The sequence below is a fragment of the Cupressus sempervirens genome, chromosome 3 (assembly GCF_028749045.1).
Source record: "Cupressus sempervirens isolate cs-2001-9-10 chromosome 3, ASM2874904v1, whole genome shotgun sequence".
NCBI lineage: Eukaryota > Viridiplantae > Streptophyta > Pinopsida > Cupressales > Cupressaceae > Cupressus > Cupressus sempervirens.
In genome coordinates this window covers 416,144,431-416,161,692 of record NC_143120.1, presented here as the reverse complement: position 1 = coordinate 416,161,692, position 17,262 = coordinate 416,144,431, and the positions used below count along the sequence as shown (strand labels likewise).

Below are 17,262 nucleotides of genomic sequence, written 5' to 3'. Positions count from 1 at the left end.
CTTGCAAGTACACCTTACATTTTCATGTAGCTTGCATTATTAGACTTCATGTTAGTTTGCATTTTTAGGCTACATTATGAGTTTGAGAGGGTTCTCCCTTCATCTTTATTATGGACTTTTAATCAACTGTGGTCATGTTTTTATCTTCATTTCCTTATCTTCTTTCGTGATCTCAATCGAAATTTCTATCTTAAACAGTTGATTGATTTTGGGGCTTTATCTTTTCTTCTTTTTTCTTTCCATATCTTCCAAACTTTTATCTTCCATTTGCTTTTACCCCACTTCTTTTCTTCTAAATCACCTTTGGGGCATAATATTTCACGCTTGATGATCTACCTTGGTTCTGTGGTTCTTATCTCTTTCATCTTACATCAAGAACTTTATCTTTTGTTCAATTTGACCAAATTTATCAATTTTTTGTTTCTCCTCTATCTGATTTCAATTTCAATCCTGAAGGGGCAGTATTTATCAAACTTCAATCCTTGATTTAGTTTTATCAATTTTATCCTCAACTTTTTCAAGTCAAAATTTATTTGTATTCTTTGTCCCAATGTGTTCACAAATCGACCACACATCTGGGTTGTTTTGTGATCCTAAATCGATCTCACACTTCAATTTCCTTCTTTGACTACATGTGTTCTCGAATCGATCACACATTAGTCAAAGAGGGGCAAATGTATGCACCCTAAAATGGTCACCTAGACTATGGGCCCCCATTATTCAATTCATCAATTTATCAATTTCTTGAAATGATAGTTTGCAATATTTCATTAAATCAATTCAAATCAATTTACTTGATCAAATTCGATTATTTCAATATTTTCTAAGGTTGATCATTTTATCCTAAGTCTTATTTAATTAAAAGAAAATATCCCTTTTAATTAAATAAAATAAGTCCCTATTTAATTAATATAAAACCTCTCCTTTAATTAAATAATTCATCCACATTTAATTAATAAAGAGAAAAACCGCTCTTTTAATTTAATTAAATATTTCCTATTTAATTAAAAGAACTTGCTCCCTTTTAATTAAATAAATCCCCACTTGAAGAGGAAATAAAATAAATAAAAATAAAAAATTTCTCTTCACATGAGTGCACATATTTCTAAGTGGGATTCCATTTAATTTTTTTCCTATTTTCTCATTGGTGGATCTTTATTTCACACGGATCATTCTTTCTCCAACCTTGATTAAATCTTTTTGCCTCTTAATCTTGATTGTCCAATCTTTTTTGTAATGGAGAGCCCTCTCCTTATTTTACATACACACTCTAGGTTATTGTTATGATGCAGGATTGGAGAGCAATTTTTGAAGGAGGAGTTTGAATACTGAAGCTTTTTATGGAGAACTTCTATCTTCTTGTCTTCTTCTCTCATGCATCCCTAGCTTCCATCATCATGATCCATCCTTGCATTTTCATATTAGTTTAGATCTTGCATTGATAGATTAGATCTTGCATCGTTTTGCATTGTTATCATATAAATTAGCTTTCATCTCCATTTGCATGCATAGTGTATCTTTGAATCTCTCATTTTATGGTATACTTGCATCGGCACAAACTAGGTCAAATTGAGGGCCTCCATTACAAACCCTTGCACTTTATGAATAGAGAGCTATGAGCTGTCATTCGAAACCTCATTCTTGAGCAATCTTGAATATAATGACTCATAGAAGTGTGCCCACATTTTAGGCATACAATATTTAAAAGTGGATGATACACTTAATACTTTTTAGATGTTAAACATAATGGGAGAATAGATAGAGATAAATTTTTGAACCTTGCTATTGACATCGACATAATTTCAAGAAGAATCTAGGAGATAATTGGCAAGCCTACATTATCATATGACATTGTACTCTAGCAAATAAGACTCAAGAATGATAATATCAATGACAAATTTGATTAGATCTCATCAACCACTTTCTTGCTCCTAAGTACTAGGAAAGGATGTGGAGAATCTTTACATGTTGGGTGGGGTCCATAATGGGTAAAGAATTTTTAAAAAAAAGGATTTTCAACATACATTGTTTGGAGTGCATTCACATTTAATTTATACTTTCAAATGGACAAGGATGTGTAATATGTAAAGGTGTTAATGTGATTAATTCAAAAAATTCACCATTGTTTTTAGATGTTTGTATTTCTCTTGAAACTCCAAGAAATCAATGTGACGTGCTCATATGCCCTCTACCTTGATGTTCCAATCATAGCCATTTTGCCACCTTCGCGCCAAGACGATGACACTTGGCATCACATGGGTTCAGCCATAACACTTTGTAACCATTTCGGCCATAACCCGTCTGATATCCTCAAGGGTGACACAACTTTGTGCTTTTACCCCATATCATTCACTATAGAATCATCATTCATTTTGTGAGTCTTTGTAGCTTTTGGGAATAAAAAAATTTCATATTTGGAAGGAGGTCTATAAAAAAATGATGAGAAATGTATTTTTTGTACTATGCATCAATGATTAACCAAGTCATAACTTTTGATGAAGAAATGTGGGGTGAAAATTGAGTTTTGGATGAAATTTCCAATTTTGACAAGGATGATTAATTACACACTTATTTTGGAACAATTATGAAGCCAACAACTTATTGTAGGCAATTATTTTGTCCTATATTTTGAGTTCTTTGCCATTATTGTTTTGTCCTAGCCAACAAACTTGAATCTTCAATTAGATTATATTAGTGATTCTGGTTTCATATTGATCATTTCATAAATAAATATAATTTTATAGTAGTTCCTCTTATTGCACATGAAATTGAAATAAGTTAAATAAAATACATACATTTATTTAGAATTCAATATCATTGTCATTAACAACAAGCATAGACTCAAAGAATCACTTATACTTTTGCATGGACCATAATAACCAAAAGAATAATTAAAATAGCACAAAAGAGACATAATGCCATTACAACATTCAATTATTATAATCAAATATCGATAAAATATATTATCAAAATATGATGAATGAATGTGGGCTAAAAAATGAGTTGTCGATGAGAAATTTTCAATTTTGACAAGGGCGATCATACAATATTTGGAACAATTATGAAACCAATAACTTGTCTTATGCTTTGAATTTTTGTACAAAAAACGAGTCTCCTATTCTTATGTTATAAACATAATCCAATGTTCAAATATATTAAATCAAGAATGTAATCTGGGAACTCTTAATAATAACTATGAGAACTTCCCAATTAATGAAAATTATCATATAATTAATTATTTAAAACATTTTAGCTTATGTGCCAATAAAAAAAATTGATGGAACAAATCATATAATATGTTCGATGAATTTTTTTAACTCCAATGCCTTGTAGAAATGTTCGTGGAATTTGAGCATCGGGAGGATTGATATTAAAAGTAAAACCATTCTTGAAAAAAATAGCATTTCTCCTTAAAAAAATGTTTTAAAAATATGATTTGTAAAGAATGGCATTTCTTTATAAAATTTGATGGATGAGTTCCCAAAAAAATTAAAATTTTTGAGGATCATGAATATAAATATGCACATCAATTTAAAAGTTTAAGGCTCTTGTATCAAGGGAAGCTGGTGGAATGAGTTTTAAATATAGAAAAATCAAATCAATAAATATAGTCAAACATAACAATGAATTCTATTGGTATTAAAAATATATCAGTGTTTTCAATAAATATAATATTATAATAGTTCAATTTCAATTTAAATACTTGAAAATAAACTCAAGAACAGTCAAAGATCCAGGGTAGCAGCATGTATAACAGAGCCCTGGAGCTCCGATGGTTTCTGAATACCAATCAACTTGAACGTTCCTCCCATCTCACTTGGAGGTTCCAGCAGGCAAAAATCTTGACCTTGAATGATATCCCATCTACTCACAAATATCTTATCCCCAACGGCTACAGCAGCGTTAATAAAATGTGCCCAATACTCCATTGGAAAATGCCCTAAAAACTGCAGCTTATCTTGGCTACAATCATATTCAGTCAATTCCCTACCAGAAAAGCAATAAAATCGTCCAAATGCACTTACAAAATGCCAACTATTGAATCTGTTCTCCATTGTCTTCCAGATTCTCGTATACGAATCAAAAACCTCAAAGCTACCAGAATATCCCATTACATAAAACTTACCGTCAACAAAGACACCTTTGAAGTAGGGCTCCGGATGGGTGTTCATGTCAGGAAGAAGATCCCATTTATCCTCCTCCACATTGTAAACTGAAGCGCCAAGAACAGGGTTACCAAATCTTCCATACCCTTCAACCATGTAAAACCGATCATACCCTCCGCCAACATAAATCAGTCCGTTGTGTTCGTCAACTGCAGAGGCAAATCCATTCACCCATCTTGGCATTTTGGCACCCTGCCGCCATTGTAAACAAGTGAAATCGTAAAACCAGACGAAATTTCTTGAGGAATCGGCAAGAAAATCAGGGATCAGAATCAGTTTTTGTTTCACGAAATGCAGGTGAAAGATTCCGTTCGTTTCTTCAGGAATGGGCGGTAGGGTTTTGCACGAGTTCTTCCCCAAATCGTAGAGCGCTATTCTGTTGCAAATGCCGTCTGTTCCCTGGAGCATACAAATCCGTTGTTCAGAGATCTTCAGTTTTTTCCTTTCTTCATAAAATTGGGGGTTTTTCAGTGCCTCGTTCCAACTTTTGCATACGCATCTGAGATTGTGATGAGAATTCAACTCCACTCTTAGCAGGCATTCCCACCCGATTTCATCTGGAAGACAAGGAAACAGACATCCCATTGCAACTCCAGCAAGTTTTATGTTACTCGAAATTTTAGCTTTGTGGGATTTATGGCAGAGAAGGGTATGTGAAAATTTGGCAACTGTTTTCATGACACCTGATCTTCTCTATATTAGCAGAGAGTTCGTTATCTTTTCAGTTGTGCCGACGCAGATATTGGTTTTAACTCGTTCTAATCTTTGTGTGAAGACAAATAAGAGGTTAATTCGTTTATTTAGAGTTTTTCTTTTTTTCTATTATAAAACTTTTCATTTATTGATATAGTTGAATATTAATTTTATGTCGAAGGAGTTTCTTATATGAAGAGGTGAGACACTTTGTGAAATCTGCCGTTCAGAATGATGGAAGAGAGATGTAACATATAATATAGAGATGCAAATGTAAGTCAGAGAAATGAGTATAAATCTGATCCAGGAAATCAAATGTCGAAATTTGAGTTACGAATGAGAGCACCATGAAGGTGAGTAGAGAAAAGATGTCAAATGATTGATTTTATGTTGATCAAAAACCTGAAATGACCTAATTCCCACATGGAGCCATTAGGAATAAAAAAAGTTGAATTGTGAAAGTCTATGTTTAGTAGTTCATAAGGGTTAACTGATGCAGGAGCATCCGAGGGTCATAACTTTTGACTCAAATGTGGGTTTTGGTTGAAATTTTACATGTAGTTGCATGAGGAGGAGTTATTTGGATTGTCGATGAAGATTAGCTTGACAGGTGGTCATTTCAACATTTTTTCGGGAGTCTAAAATATTATCTTGACCTCCGAATTTGAATTTTTGTGTTTTTTTCTAATTTTTTAGAAAGTTGTTTTTGTAATAAATCTGAAATCATATTCTTGATTTTGTAGATTCGTTGGCAATTCATCTTGCCTTAGTTGGGGGCTTTTCTTGAGAAAAATCGAGATTCATAGGATGGGTTTTGAAAATTATTGAAAATGGAAAAAATCTATTTTCCCAAAAATCTGCCAAATATGGTATTTTTGAAATTGTAATAAGTAGTCATTTTCTTTCATTGTAGAGGCAAAGTAGAGTTGGAAAAGTTTAATGAACAATCTGGCATTATGAAACTTCTGTGTTGTGTAATTTTCTAAGTTATTGCTTTGAAGGGTTTGGGCTACATCAATGACCTAGCTCAGGTAAGGGGCAACTATGAGCCTTACTCTAGGTATAAAATGACCTCAACCCTCATTAAGACCCAAAACTATGACAAAAACTTGTAGAATTATGATTTGGACCTCTCGATCCAATATAAAATTGGTACTTAAAACTAGGGTAAGGAACAACCTCAACACTTACATGGTAGTGTTGAAGCTCAGAATAAAATACAGATCTGGAAAGTATTATGAAGAGGGTTCTTGAATATGTGCTCAAATTTTTCCTCCAAATCTTGAAAATATGAAAAATGTGTATGTGTGGGTGGTTATATAGGGATTTGCATTAGTTAACCACCCATTTTGGTGTTTTTGACCTCCACCAATAGCCATAATGTATACATGTGTGCTTGGGAATTTAGAATGCAAGGAGCTATGAAAATGTAATGTAAAATGTCATGATCTAACCCTAGAGAGTGAAACCATAGTATCTAAATGAAAGTAATATGTGCTTTCAGTGCATGTAAATGTGTAAATATGAAGAAACATACCATATATATTAAAATAACACAACAATCATACAAATTCTCCATGTGCTCCATGATGTCTTGAATTGTTAATTGAATGTTTGGTTGTCATGCTGGACGGAGAATGCTTCATTGAATGTAAGTGTCAATTACAACTGATAATGCACTTAGTCACAAAATATTTTTTTAACTGTACAAAGCTATGTTTCTTTAATATTTGGTTTTAAATTCATATATTTTCAAAGTCAAATTTCAAAAATTTAAATATATAATTATTTTAAAAGTAACTCTTAACATTCAAAGACTTTAACATTAAAAAGTTTAGTGCATCCTCTTTGAGCTTTCCCACATACAAGAAAATGCCTCTTATTCACAATATGTACAATAAAGTAAGGATTTCTTTTAACTACAATGTATAAGAACAAATATACAGCTCTGATGAAATAGAGCAATTCATTAGCATGAAGAATATAATAAAAAGGAAAGAAATTTTTAAGTTTAAAAAAATGTTCTCTTTTTTATCTTCATACAAAAAACTCTTTATTATTTTTCTATTTTCTTTTCTCCTTTCTTCTTTAGCTTCAGATTGCTCTCGATGTCCAAGCTCTTTAGGTTCTTCTTGAAATTTTAACTTGCTCTTTGATCACTTCTAGATCACCTCCAATGAATGAAAAATGTATCAACCTAGCTCTAAAAATCATTTATAGTGATCTTCTAATCACAAAACACAAAGCCCCAAATTGCCTTGAAGAAATGAGTAGTGCATGGAAATTATTATATAGAAAGCCAAAAGAGAGGTGACACCATGAAATTCAATCATAAATTCACCAAATGTAAAACAACAATGATAAATAGATGCAACTAGCAACTACAATAATAAAGATATGCAACCATATGAACAATATGAGACAACAAAGCTAAGAAGGGTTACCCAGATTAGCATTAACACCACATCAATTTTGATGAGTAATAAAAATAAAAGAGTTTTGTATCATGAATACCATCTAAGTAATTAATCATATGATACTTTTTCTAAAGAATGAAACTTGATGTTTACATTAGCTATTTAAAGGTCTAGATGCATTTATCTTCATTTTGATGAATTTCCTTCATGTTCAAAGCACAAACAAGAACATTTAAAACTCTTGCTCATTGTTAAGAGATACCATCAATCAAACTTAATATAAACAAGTGCTAACAACTTTTTTAAGTCAGATTCATAATTATATTTTAAAAAGAATTACAATATTCAAAAGTTAATAATGTAGGTTGGTAAGACATAATGAGATGACTAAATTGTGGTATTGTCATCCTTAGTAATTATTGTGTGTTTATAGTGGAGACAGGATCTCCTAAATGATAAAAGAAACATTTTACATGTTATAAGTAAAATAATAATAATATGCACCTTTATTCATTTATAACTATTAAAACAAATTAACTGTAAAAAATAAATCAAATAGGGGAAGAGACCCAATATTAGGGGGTCCAATGAGCATGAGGGTTTTGTGATAGACATCTCTCAATTACTATTTTAAAAAGCCTCAAAAATAATAACACGTGTACTATTAGTCGATCACACATATACTAATAGTTGATCTTTTTTTAGCTTTTTTGGTTTCTTAGTGTTCCATTTGTGCCATTAGTACTGGTTTTTTGGTGAGCGACTATTGGGACCTGAAGATAATGGGTATTAGAGAAATGTTTTAAAATGACATTTTTCGACCACTTTCCACTCCACGACCTCTATAAAAAGATCCATAAATGCTCAAACACTGAAAACTTGGCTTTAAGTTCTTGAGTCATGTACGAAGGTACACCAAAAAATAATAATAATTCGACTTACAGTTTAGGAAATCTAGATTTGTGAAATCAGCCTAGATTGCTACTAAATCTCTTCCCTTATAAAATAAAACAAAAGGATTAAATTTGTAGTCTAATTTTTTTTTATAGATATGAACAAATGTGCAGTCTAAAATAAGATCCATAAGACTTCTTTTAACTGATCAGCCTCTCTTGTAAAATAAAACATCTTCATGATAGTTCAGAAGTATGATATACAATGTAAACATTGTATAATCCCAACAAAAAAAAAATTTTAAAAATCACAAATCAATATGAACTGTGGAAATCTGATAAGCTGAAGCATGAAGCATGAGATATTGAGCATAACGCATGTTGGAAACGGCGCGAATCCCCAGTTCGAGCTCTGCGCTGCATCACTTACTGCTCAGCTGAACAAGTCATTTGTCCTCCATCTCGCGCAGGGCTTGAACTGGGATTCGAGCCGTTTCCCAAACCATACGCCTCTACAAACATGGAGTATTTCGACACGCCCATTTAACTCACATTTCGTATGACTTGCTCATTATGAGAGCATGCGAACTGAGTTATCTCCTTCTGTTAGACGAGAAGATAATTTATAGAGGCATAAGGGAACAAGGCAAGGCAACGACTGCCACCATCATATTTGAGTTTCCGTGATTGAAAAGAATATCAAAAGAACTTTGAGTCAGAGACGCAAATTAAGCACGTATGAAGAAGCCACGTGTGCCTCAAAAGCTTGGGATGGTTGGACTCGAGAACAATGGGTAGGTGTGCGTCGGCATGACGTGGTCGGAATATTTGACTGCTGACCTTGCCATGCCGACGGTAGTGCAGAGCTAAACGTGCCACCGCAAGTGGAGGAGAGATTTTTTTAGTAAAGTGAAGTTCTATTGAGGGAGGAGGATCCTGACTATTACAAAAACCTCATGCATCAGGGGGGTTGGAGGGTAGTTCAGGAGGAGCCCACCCGTCATTAACATCTCTCTTTCTTTTTGTCTTTTTCTTCCTAACATTATGAAGACTTATTTGACTGCAAACATTCTATGACCTTGAAAGGATTGAAATCATGTAGGCCATCAATTCTCCTCCTCAAAAATCACGTTACAAATCGATACAAATGAATGATGAAGGTTGATTAAGTAAATCATTTATAATGAAAATGAGAAAAGAGAGTCATTTTGATTGCATGTTACACCCTGTTGCCTTATTTTAGATTCAAATAGTTTGGTAGTTGTATCCATAGCCACCTTAAGCCTATTTAAGATAAAAAACCAATCATTTGAGGTGAGAATCATTTTTCAGCTTAGATTCAAAAAGAGTTTAAAGAATATTAAATGAAGGATGTATTATGGGAGGATTCATTCGACATTTTATACATAAAATCCTATTTTTTATAACTTACAATTGAATGCCCAAATACAACATAATTCAAAAGCTTTAGACACTATTACATTCACTTTCTTTGATTCTCAATTAACTTCAACCAATAGAGACACTTCATTCTTTTCATTTCATAAATAATCATAGTTTTTATAATATTCAAATTTATATTTATGATTTTTCACAACAAAAAAATTATTTATTTACATTTTTATTGGTTCAAACCAATTTATGTAATAGGAACACTTTTTTCAGAAGCACAAATTCCTTACTCCATATCTTAGTTCATTTCTACGCCAGACAAGAATTTTCCAAGGTTCTTTCCCTTTAATAGTTGTTATAAACCCCTTGAAAATTATCCTCCTCAAGTTAAAATAAAAGAGTAGTATCATCAACAAATTGAGCTGTGAATTAGCTTATGTTTATTGGGTATTTTAATGTCAATAATTGGTGAACTAACGACAGTAGATCTTAGAATATCGTACAATGCACTTGCAACTAGGACAAACAAAGAAGGGGCAACATGGAATCCTTCCCTATTTACCAAATCCAGTGAGTGCTAAGTGTTCCATTCATTATCATGAGAGATGAGTTTGGGTGAGCCACTAATCATGAAATATGGGTCAATGAGTTTGACTAAAAAACTAAACAATTGAATCCTAATAGAAATATCACAAGTTGACTTATGGTGGAATATATCTCCTACTTAACAATTGATGAGCTTAAGGACTTTATACTCAATGGTTCATAAGGCGCAACACTTGGCGAATGTTTGACAAATAGGGTTGCAAGCAGAGTGGGTTTAACCACGGAGGAAACTCAATAGTTAAGCGTGCTTGAGTTGCCTCAGAAGTCTTAGTGTTTCATCTCTTTGAGCATCACCTAGATCCAATGTGTGATAAGTGTTCCATTCATTCTCATGAAAGATGGATTCGCGTGACCCACTACTCATGAAACATGGATCAATCAATTTGAGTCAAAAACTACATAGTTGAATTCTGAAAGCAATATCACAATAGCAATAGCTATTGGAGGCTAGTTTAAATATCTGAAAATGTCAGAACTATTGATATTTGTGGTTGCCAAAGTGTTTTTCTTTTTAGTGAAGTAATGAAACAAGCTACTAAATTTAGAGAAAGAACAAAGAGGGTGCTTCAATTCAAGCATGACATCGAACAATTGCTATGTCTATGTCGGCATCAAAATGAAAAATTTTAAATAAATTTTAATTTAAGATACAATTTTAAAATATTTTTTAGTATAATTTTTAAAAACGTTTGATGCTGACATAGACATTGGCTTGAACAAGTGGCTGACAAGAGAATTAATTTAATAATAAGTTTTGTATTCCGTGGTAATATTTGGAAAATCATTCGCCATGTTAGCCAATAAAGTCCACCAACCATAATGAGATAAATGGGTATGGAAGTCGCCAACTTAAAAATTATGTAATTATGTCGGGTTCGATTCAAGAAAATAATGGGTTTTGCATAATTCTTTTTAAGAGAGAAGAGAGGCCTTATTAAATCTGTTCTACAATTTCGATTCAGAATTAAATGTCAAGAATATGGAGTTCTGAAAATAAAGTATATCAGTAATAATAGACAATTTTCTCTGATAAATACATTTTTCAGTAATAATGTATATCAGTAAGATCAGTTTTTCAATGGAGGGACAGACTCATAGACTAGCTATATATACCTCTATATATATTACACCGAGAGTAATCGTTCTCGAGGCGCCTATTTTTATTTAATCCCAAAGTTATTTTAATCGAAGTTGGGATTAATGAAAATAAAAATAGGCGCCTCGAGAACGATTACTCTCGGCGTAATATACATAGAGGTATATATAGCTAGTGGCAGTCGCGGCGCAATAGGAAAAATATTTACTTTTTATTTTTTATTTTGATAAGGTTACTATAAAATTGTTAATTAATTTTTAATTAGAGTTGTATGAAGTTAGTATAAAATTATGCTTCAAAATATTTTTAAAAATTTAATATAAGGAGTTTAATATAGATTAAAAATATATTTTTTATTTTTGGGATATTGTAATGTAAAATGTTATAGTCATACATAGATATATGGTTAGGGACAAAGTTACCATTATAGTTAATGTTAACCTTAGGGATAGAATTAGGGTTAGGGTTAGCATTAGAGTTAGGGTTGGAGTTAGGGTTAGGGTTTGAGCTATGGTTAAGGTTAGGGATAGAGTTATGGTTATGGTTATTGTTAGAGTTATGGTTATGGTTTAGATTAGAGTTATGTTTATGGTTAAGGTTAGGGTTAATGTTATGGTCATGGTTAAGGTTAGGGTTAGAGTTATGGTTATGGTTATGATTAGGGTTAGTGTTAGGGTTATAGTAAGGCTAACGTTAGAGTTATGCTCATGGTTAAGGCTAGGGTTAGAGTTATGCTTATAGTTAGGGTTAGGGATAGGATTAGAGTCCAATTATGGTAGAGTTAGAATTAGGGTTAGAGTTAGGTGTAGAGTTATGTTTATGGCTAAGGTTAGGGTTAGAGTAATGCTCATGGTTAAGGTTAGGGTTATGGTTAAGGTTTGAGTCAAATATTATTTTAAATTTAATATAAGGAGTTTAATTTAGATAAAAATATATTTTTTATTTTTGGGATATTGTAATGTAAAATGTTATAGTCATACGTAGATATATGGTTAGGGACAAAGTTAGGGTAAGGGTTTGAGCTAGGGTTAAGGTTAGGGTTAGGGTTAGATTCTAATTATGGTAGAGTTAGATTCATGGTTAGAGTTAGGGGTAGGGTTAAGGTTAGTGTTAGGATTAGAATTAGGGTTAAGATTAGGATTAGAGTTAGGGTTAGGATTAGGGTTATAGATAGGGTTAGGGTTAGGGTTAGGGTAAGGTTCTAGGTTAGGGTTAGGGCTAGGGTTAGGTTTAGGGTTAGAGTATGAGTTAGGGTTAGAGTTTGAGTTAGGGTTAGGGTTATAGTTTGAGTTAGGGGTAGACAGAGCATTATAATTTGGGTTAGGATTGGGGTTAGGTTTAGGGTTTGAGTTTGAGTTATGGTTAGAGTTAGGGTTAGAGCTAGAGCTAGAGTTAGAGTTAGGGTTAGAATTAGGGTTAGTTTTAGGGTTTGAGTTACCAATAGAGTTAATTTTACAGTTGGGTTAATGTTAGAGTTAGGGTTAGGGTTAGAGTTTTGAGTCAAGGTTAGGGTTAGAGTTAGGGTTAGGGTTAAAATTAAAATCCAATTATGGTAGAGTTAGATTTACAGTTAGAGTTATGGGTAGGGGTAGGGTTATGCTTACAGTTAGGGTTAGAGTTAGATTTAGGGTTAGGGTTAGGTTTATATTTAGAGTTAGGGTTATATATAGAGAGAGTTATATCAATGTTAAGGTTAGGGTAAGGGGATTGAGTCAGGGTTAAGGTTAGAGTTAGGGTTAGGGTTAGAGTCTAATTATGGTAGAGTTAGATTTACAGAAAGAGTTAGATTTAGGGTTAGAGTTAGGGGTAGGGTTAGGGTTAGGGTTAGGGTTAGGGTTAGAGATAGGGGTAGACAAAGGGTTAGGCTTAGGCTTAGGGTTAGGGTTAGGGTCAAGGTTAGGGTTAGGTTTAGGGTTAGAATATGAGTTACGGTTAGAGTTTGAGGTATAGTTAGGGCTATAGTTTGAGTTAGGGGTAGACAGAGTATTAGAATCCTAGCTACGATTAGGGTTAGGTTTTGGGTTACGGTTATGGTTACGGTTAAGGTTAGAGTTAGGTTTAGGGTTATAGTTATAGTTAGGGTTAAAGTCCAATTATGGTAGCGTTAGATTCAGGGTTACAGTTAGTGGTAGGGATAGGGTTACAATTATAGTTAGGGTTAGGGTTAGGGTTAGAGTTAGAGGAAGGGTTATATTTAGAAGTTTTCTTATGGTCACAGTTATAGTTAGGAGGGGAGTAAGGGTTGGGATTTTAGATTATATTTATTATTATATAAGGTGCCCTATATAATAATATGTATATTCCCACGCTCATGGATAAGGTTAGGGAAAGAAGTAGGACTATGGTTATTAGTGTTACATTTAGAATTTCATTTAGGAGGGCATTGTGTGCTATTTTTTCCCCCTATTCAACCCATCACTGATGTCTGATCTGAGAGACCTTAAATGGGATAGGTTCTTTGCAGAGGGTTAACATCGCTAAAGTTGGCGGCTAACATTTTGTGTTGGCTCGATTTCTTCATTGACCACGCTGGATCATTTTTTCTTGGTCGGGTTGATTCATGCTGCGAGATTCGATAACTCTTATTTCTTCGCGAGCTATCTTCCCATCTTCCCAAAAGTGCAAGATGTTGCCATGCATTCCCATTCTAACGTTTCTTTATATGCTAGTGTCTTCGAAACACTCTAAAGTCTAGAATTGCACAAGATGCTGCCATGCATCTCCATTCTAATGCATCACCATGCTACATTGTTTCTTCAATTCTTTGAAGCCCAAAATTGCATCATGCTACCACGCATTGCCTTTCCAACATTTCCTCACTCCACAATGCTTTCATGAGTCTTTAAGACCCAAAATTGTGCCACATGGAGGGGGTTCACACCTTTTGTGCTATCTGCTTCGTTTGTTGGGAGGAATCTCTTCACTACATCTTAGTCATTAATTGGAAATAAACCCAATCTTGATCGACGAATGTGACTTAATCCTTCATTGGGAGGAGTTTCCTCGTTGCATCTCAGTCATCCTTTTTGAGGGGAGAATCTACATAGACGGTTGCGACTTAATCCTTCATTGGTGAGGATTCACGATGCATCTATGCCGTCTATTTTGAGAGGAAGACCTTCATCGATGACCATCATTCATTTTTGGGGAAACCAAACTCCCCCTTGGGATCAACCTTGCATTTTTTGTGGGAGGTTAAGACATCATGTTATCTCTTTTCATAGTTTTTTGCCAGCAACATGAATGTCTTTCCTCTTCTTTCCATGAGTCTCCATTCTAGCGCCTCCTTAAGCCGCATTGTTTCTGCAATGCTCTAAAGCCCAAAATTGCATCATGCTACTACATGTCACCTTTATGACATTTCCTCACTCTGTAGTGCTTTCGCAAGGCTCCAAGACCCAGAATTGTGCCATGTAGCGGGGGTCCCCACCTTTCGTGCTATGGTTACAATTTAGATTTTAGGGTTATGGTTAGAATCAAGGTCAATTCTAGAGTTTATAGAATATTTAGAGTTAAGATTAGGGATTAAATATACATGAGGGTTAGCATTGGGTTGTATGATAATTACAGTTAGGATTATAGTTAGATATATCATTTAGATTAGGTTTTAGTCAGGGTTTAATTAGACTTAAGATTAGGGTGAGGATCAAGGTGAAGTCTATATTAGGGTTCATATCATGGTAGGATTGAAACTAATGTTAGGGTTAACATTGAAATTATGATTAGGGGTAAGGTGAAGATTTATATTTGGTCATGATTGTGGTTTGTGCTAGGATTAGGGTCTAAGCTATGATTAATTTTATGATTGTACCTTTAGGGTTAGGGTTTTGTTTAAGTTTATGATTATGGTTACAACTATGGTTTATGGTTCAAGTTTAAAGTTGGGAATGTGATTAGGATCAGGGATTAGTAAATTTTTTAAGAGTTCGGTTATAGGTTTACACCATGGTTAGGACCTTGGGACTGGATTTAGAGTTTAATATCATGGTTATCCATATAGGTAGGTTTAGGATTTTGATCAATATTTTGGAGTTTTTTTTTACATTATGGTTAAGGGTTAGATTTTAGGGTTAGGACTATAACCAATATTAGTGTGTAGGTTTTTGGTTTAGATTATGGTTTGGACTGAGATTTTCGTTATATCAATAGGGATATGTTTTAGTGCTATAATTATAGTTTAATGTTGGATTATAGTTATATTGTACATCATTGTTGGGGCTAGGGCTAAGGTAGGGGTTGTTGTTAGGGTTAACTAAGGATGACAATTAGGATGGTTTATCTTTTCAATTAGAAAAAAAAACTCATATTGATTCAAAAACAAAGAAATTATACTTCGAAAATATTTTTCTATGTCATAATAGATTCATTTATTTTAATTATTGTATTAGTTAATTAGTTGTTTGATGTTTCAAAGTAAACATGGCTTATTTTATTTAAATTTAAATAATATTATTGTTTTGAATTGAATTTAGCTTAATTGTTAATGATCATATTTATATTTCTAATATTAACTCCAATTTGATCAAAGACCAAATATATTTTTGGTATTTTTGTAAACGAACTTGCTTAACACTTCCCTATTTCAAAGTTAATAAAATATCATTTCTATTGTCTTAGATTTGAGAGTAAGTATATTAAATAAGTAATAATAAATTAACATTATGATTAATATATTTCTAAAATAAAAATATATTACTTAAAAACTTGTTTACTTTAAATGAATAAAGTACTCATTTACTTGTAAATTTTAAAAATAGAAATTAATCTACATATATATAAAATATTTATTCTTTTTCCTATTTTCATACAAATTAATTAAAATCTAAACTTTAAACTACATAAATATTTTTAAAATATATATCCATCAATAAATAGTTTAGAATAAAGTAAAATCTAAAAATTAGACACATATAGAATCTTTTTAATTTCTATATACATGTTTTTCTAATTTATTTCTACAAACATGCAACTGATATTTCTATTATCCATTTTTTTCCATTCTAAAAAAATCTAGATGTAAATAGAATTTTTTTAGATGCATGCAATCTTTCTAATTTTTTCTACATACATATATTAACATTTCTATTTTATATTTTGTTTTTACATTATGGTTATTTCAATCAAAATATGTAGATATAAATAGAATTCTTTTCAAAAAAAATTATTTAAATTTAAATAACATTATTGTTTTGAACTGAATTTAGCTTAATTGTTAATGATCATATTTATATTTCTAATATTAACTCCAATTTGATCAAAGACCAAATATATTTTTGGTATTTTTGTAAACGAACTTGCTTAACACTTCCCTATTTCAAAGTTAATAAAATATCATTTCTATTGTCTTAGATTTGAGAGTAAGTATATTAAATAAGTAATAATAAATGAACATTATGATTAATATATTTCTAAAATAAAAATATATTACTTAAAAACTTGTTTACTTTAAATGAATAAAGTACTCATTTACTTGTAAATTTTAAAAATAGAAATTAATCTACATATATATAAAATATTTATTCTTTTTCCTATTTGCATACAAATTAATTAAAATCTAAACTTTAAACTACATAAATATTTTTAAAATATATATCCATCAATGAATAGTTTAGAATAAAGTAAAATCTAAAAATTAGACACATATAAAACCTTTTTAATTTCTATATACATGTTTTTCTAATTTATTTCTACAAACATGCAACTGATATTTCTATTATCCATTTTTTTCCATTCTAAAAAAATCTAGATGTAAATAGAATTTTTTTAGATGCATGCAATCTTTCTAATTTTTTCCACATACATATATTAACATTTCTATTATATATTTTGTTTTTACATTATGGTTATTTCAATCAAAATATCTAGATGTAAATAGAATTCTTTTCAATAAATCTAGATGTATATAGAATTCTTTTAATTTTTTACATACATAAAATCTTTCTAATTTTTTTCTACATACATAAAAGAATAATTTCTATTTACTATTTTAAAAAAAAAGC

General features: G+C 31.9%; 1 protein-coding gene across 1 annotated transcript; it reads right to left on the bottom strand.

The window, feature by feature from the left end:
* Window positions 1-3,618: 3,618 nt before the first annotated feature.
* On the bottom strand, window positions 3,619-8,746 carry LOC149566789 (F-box/kelch-repeat protein At1g80440-like). The gene has a single exon (XM_089820103.1). It carries the CDS (start codon window positions 4,842-4,844, stop codon window positions 3,726-3,728), a length of 1,119 nt encoding a protein of 372 aa, XP_089676229.1. The 5' UTR covers window positions 4,845-8,746; the 3' UTR covers window positions 3,619-3,725.
* Window positions 8,747-17,262: the final 8,516 nt, after the last annotated feature.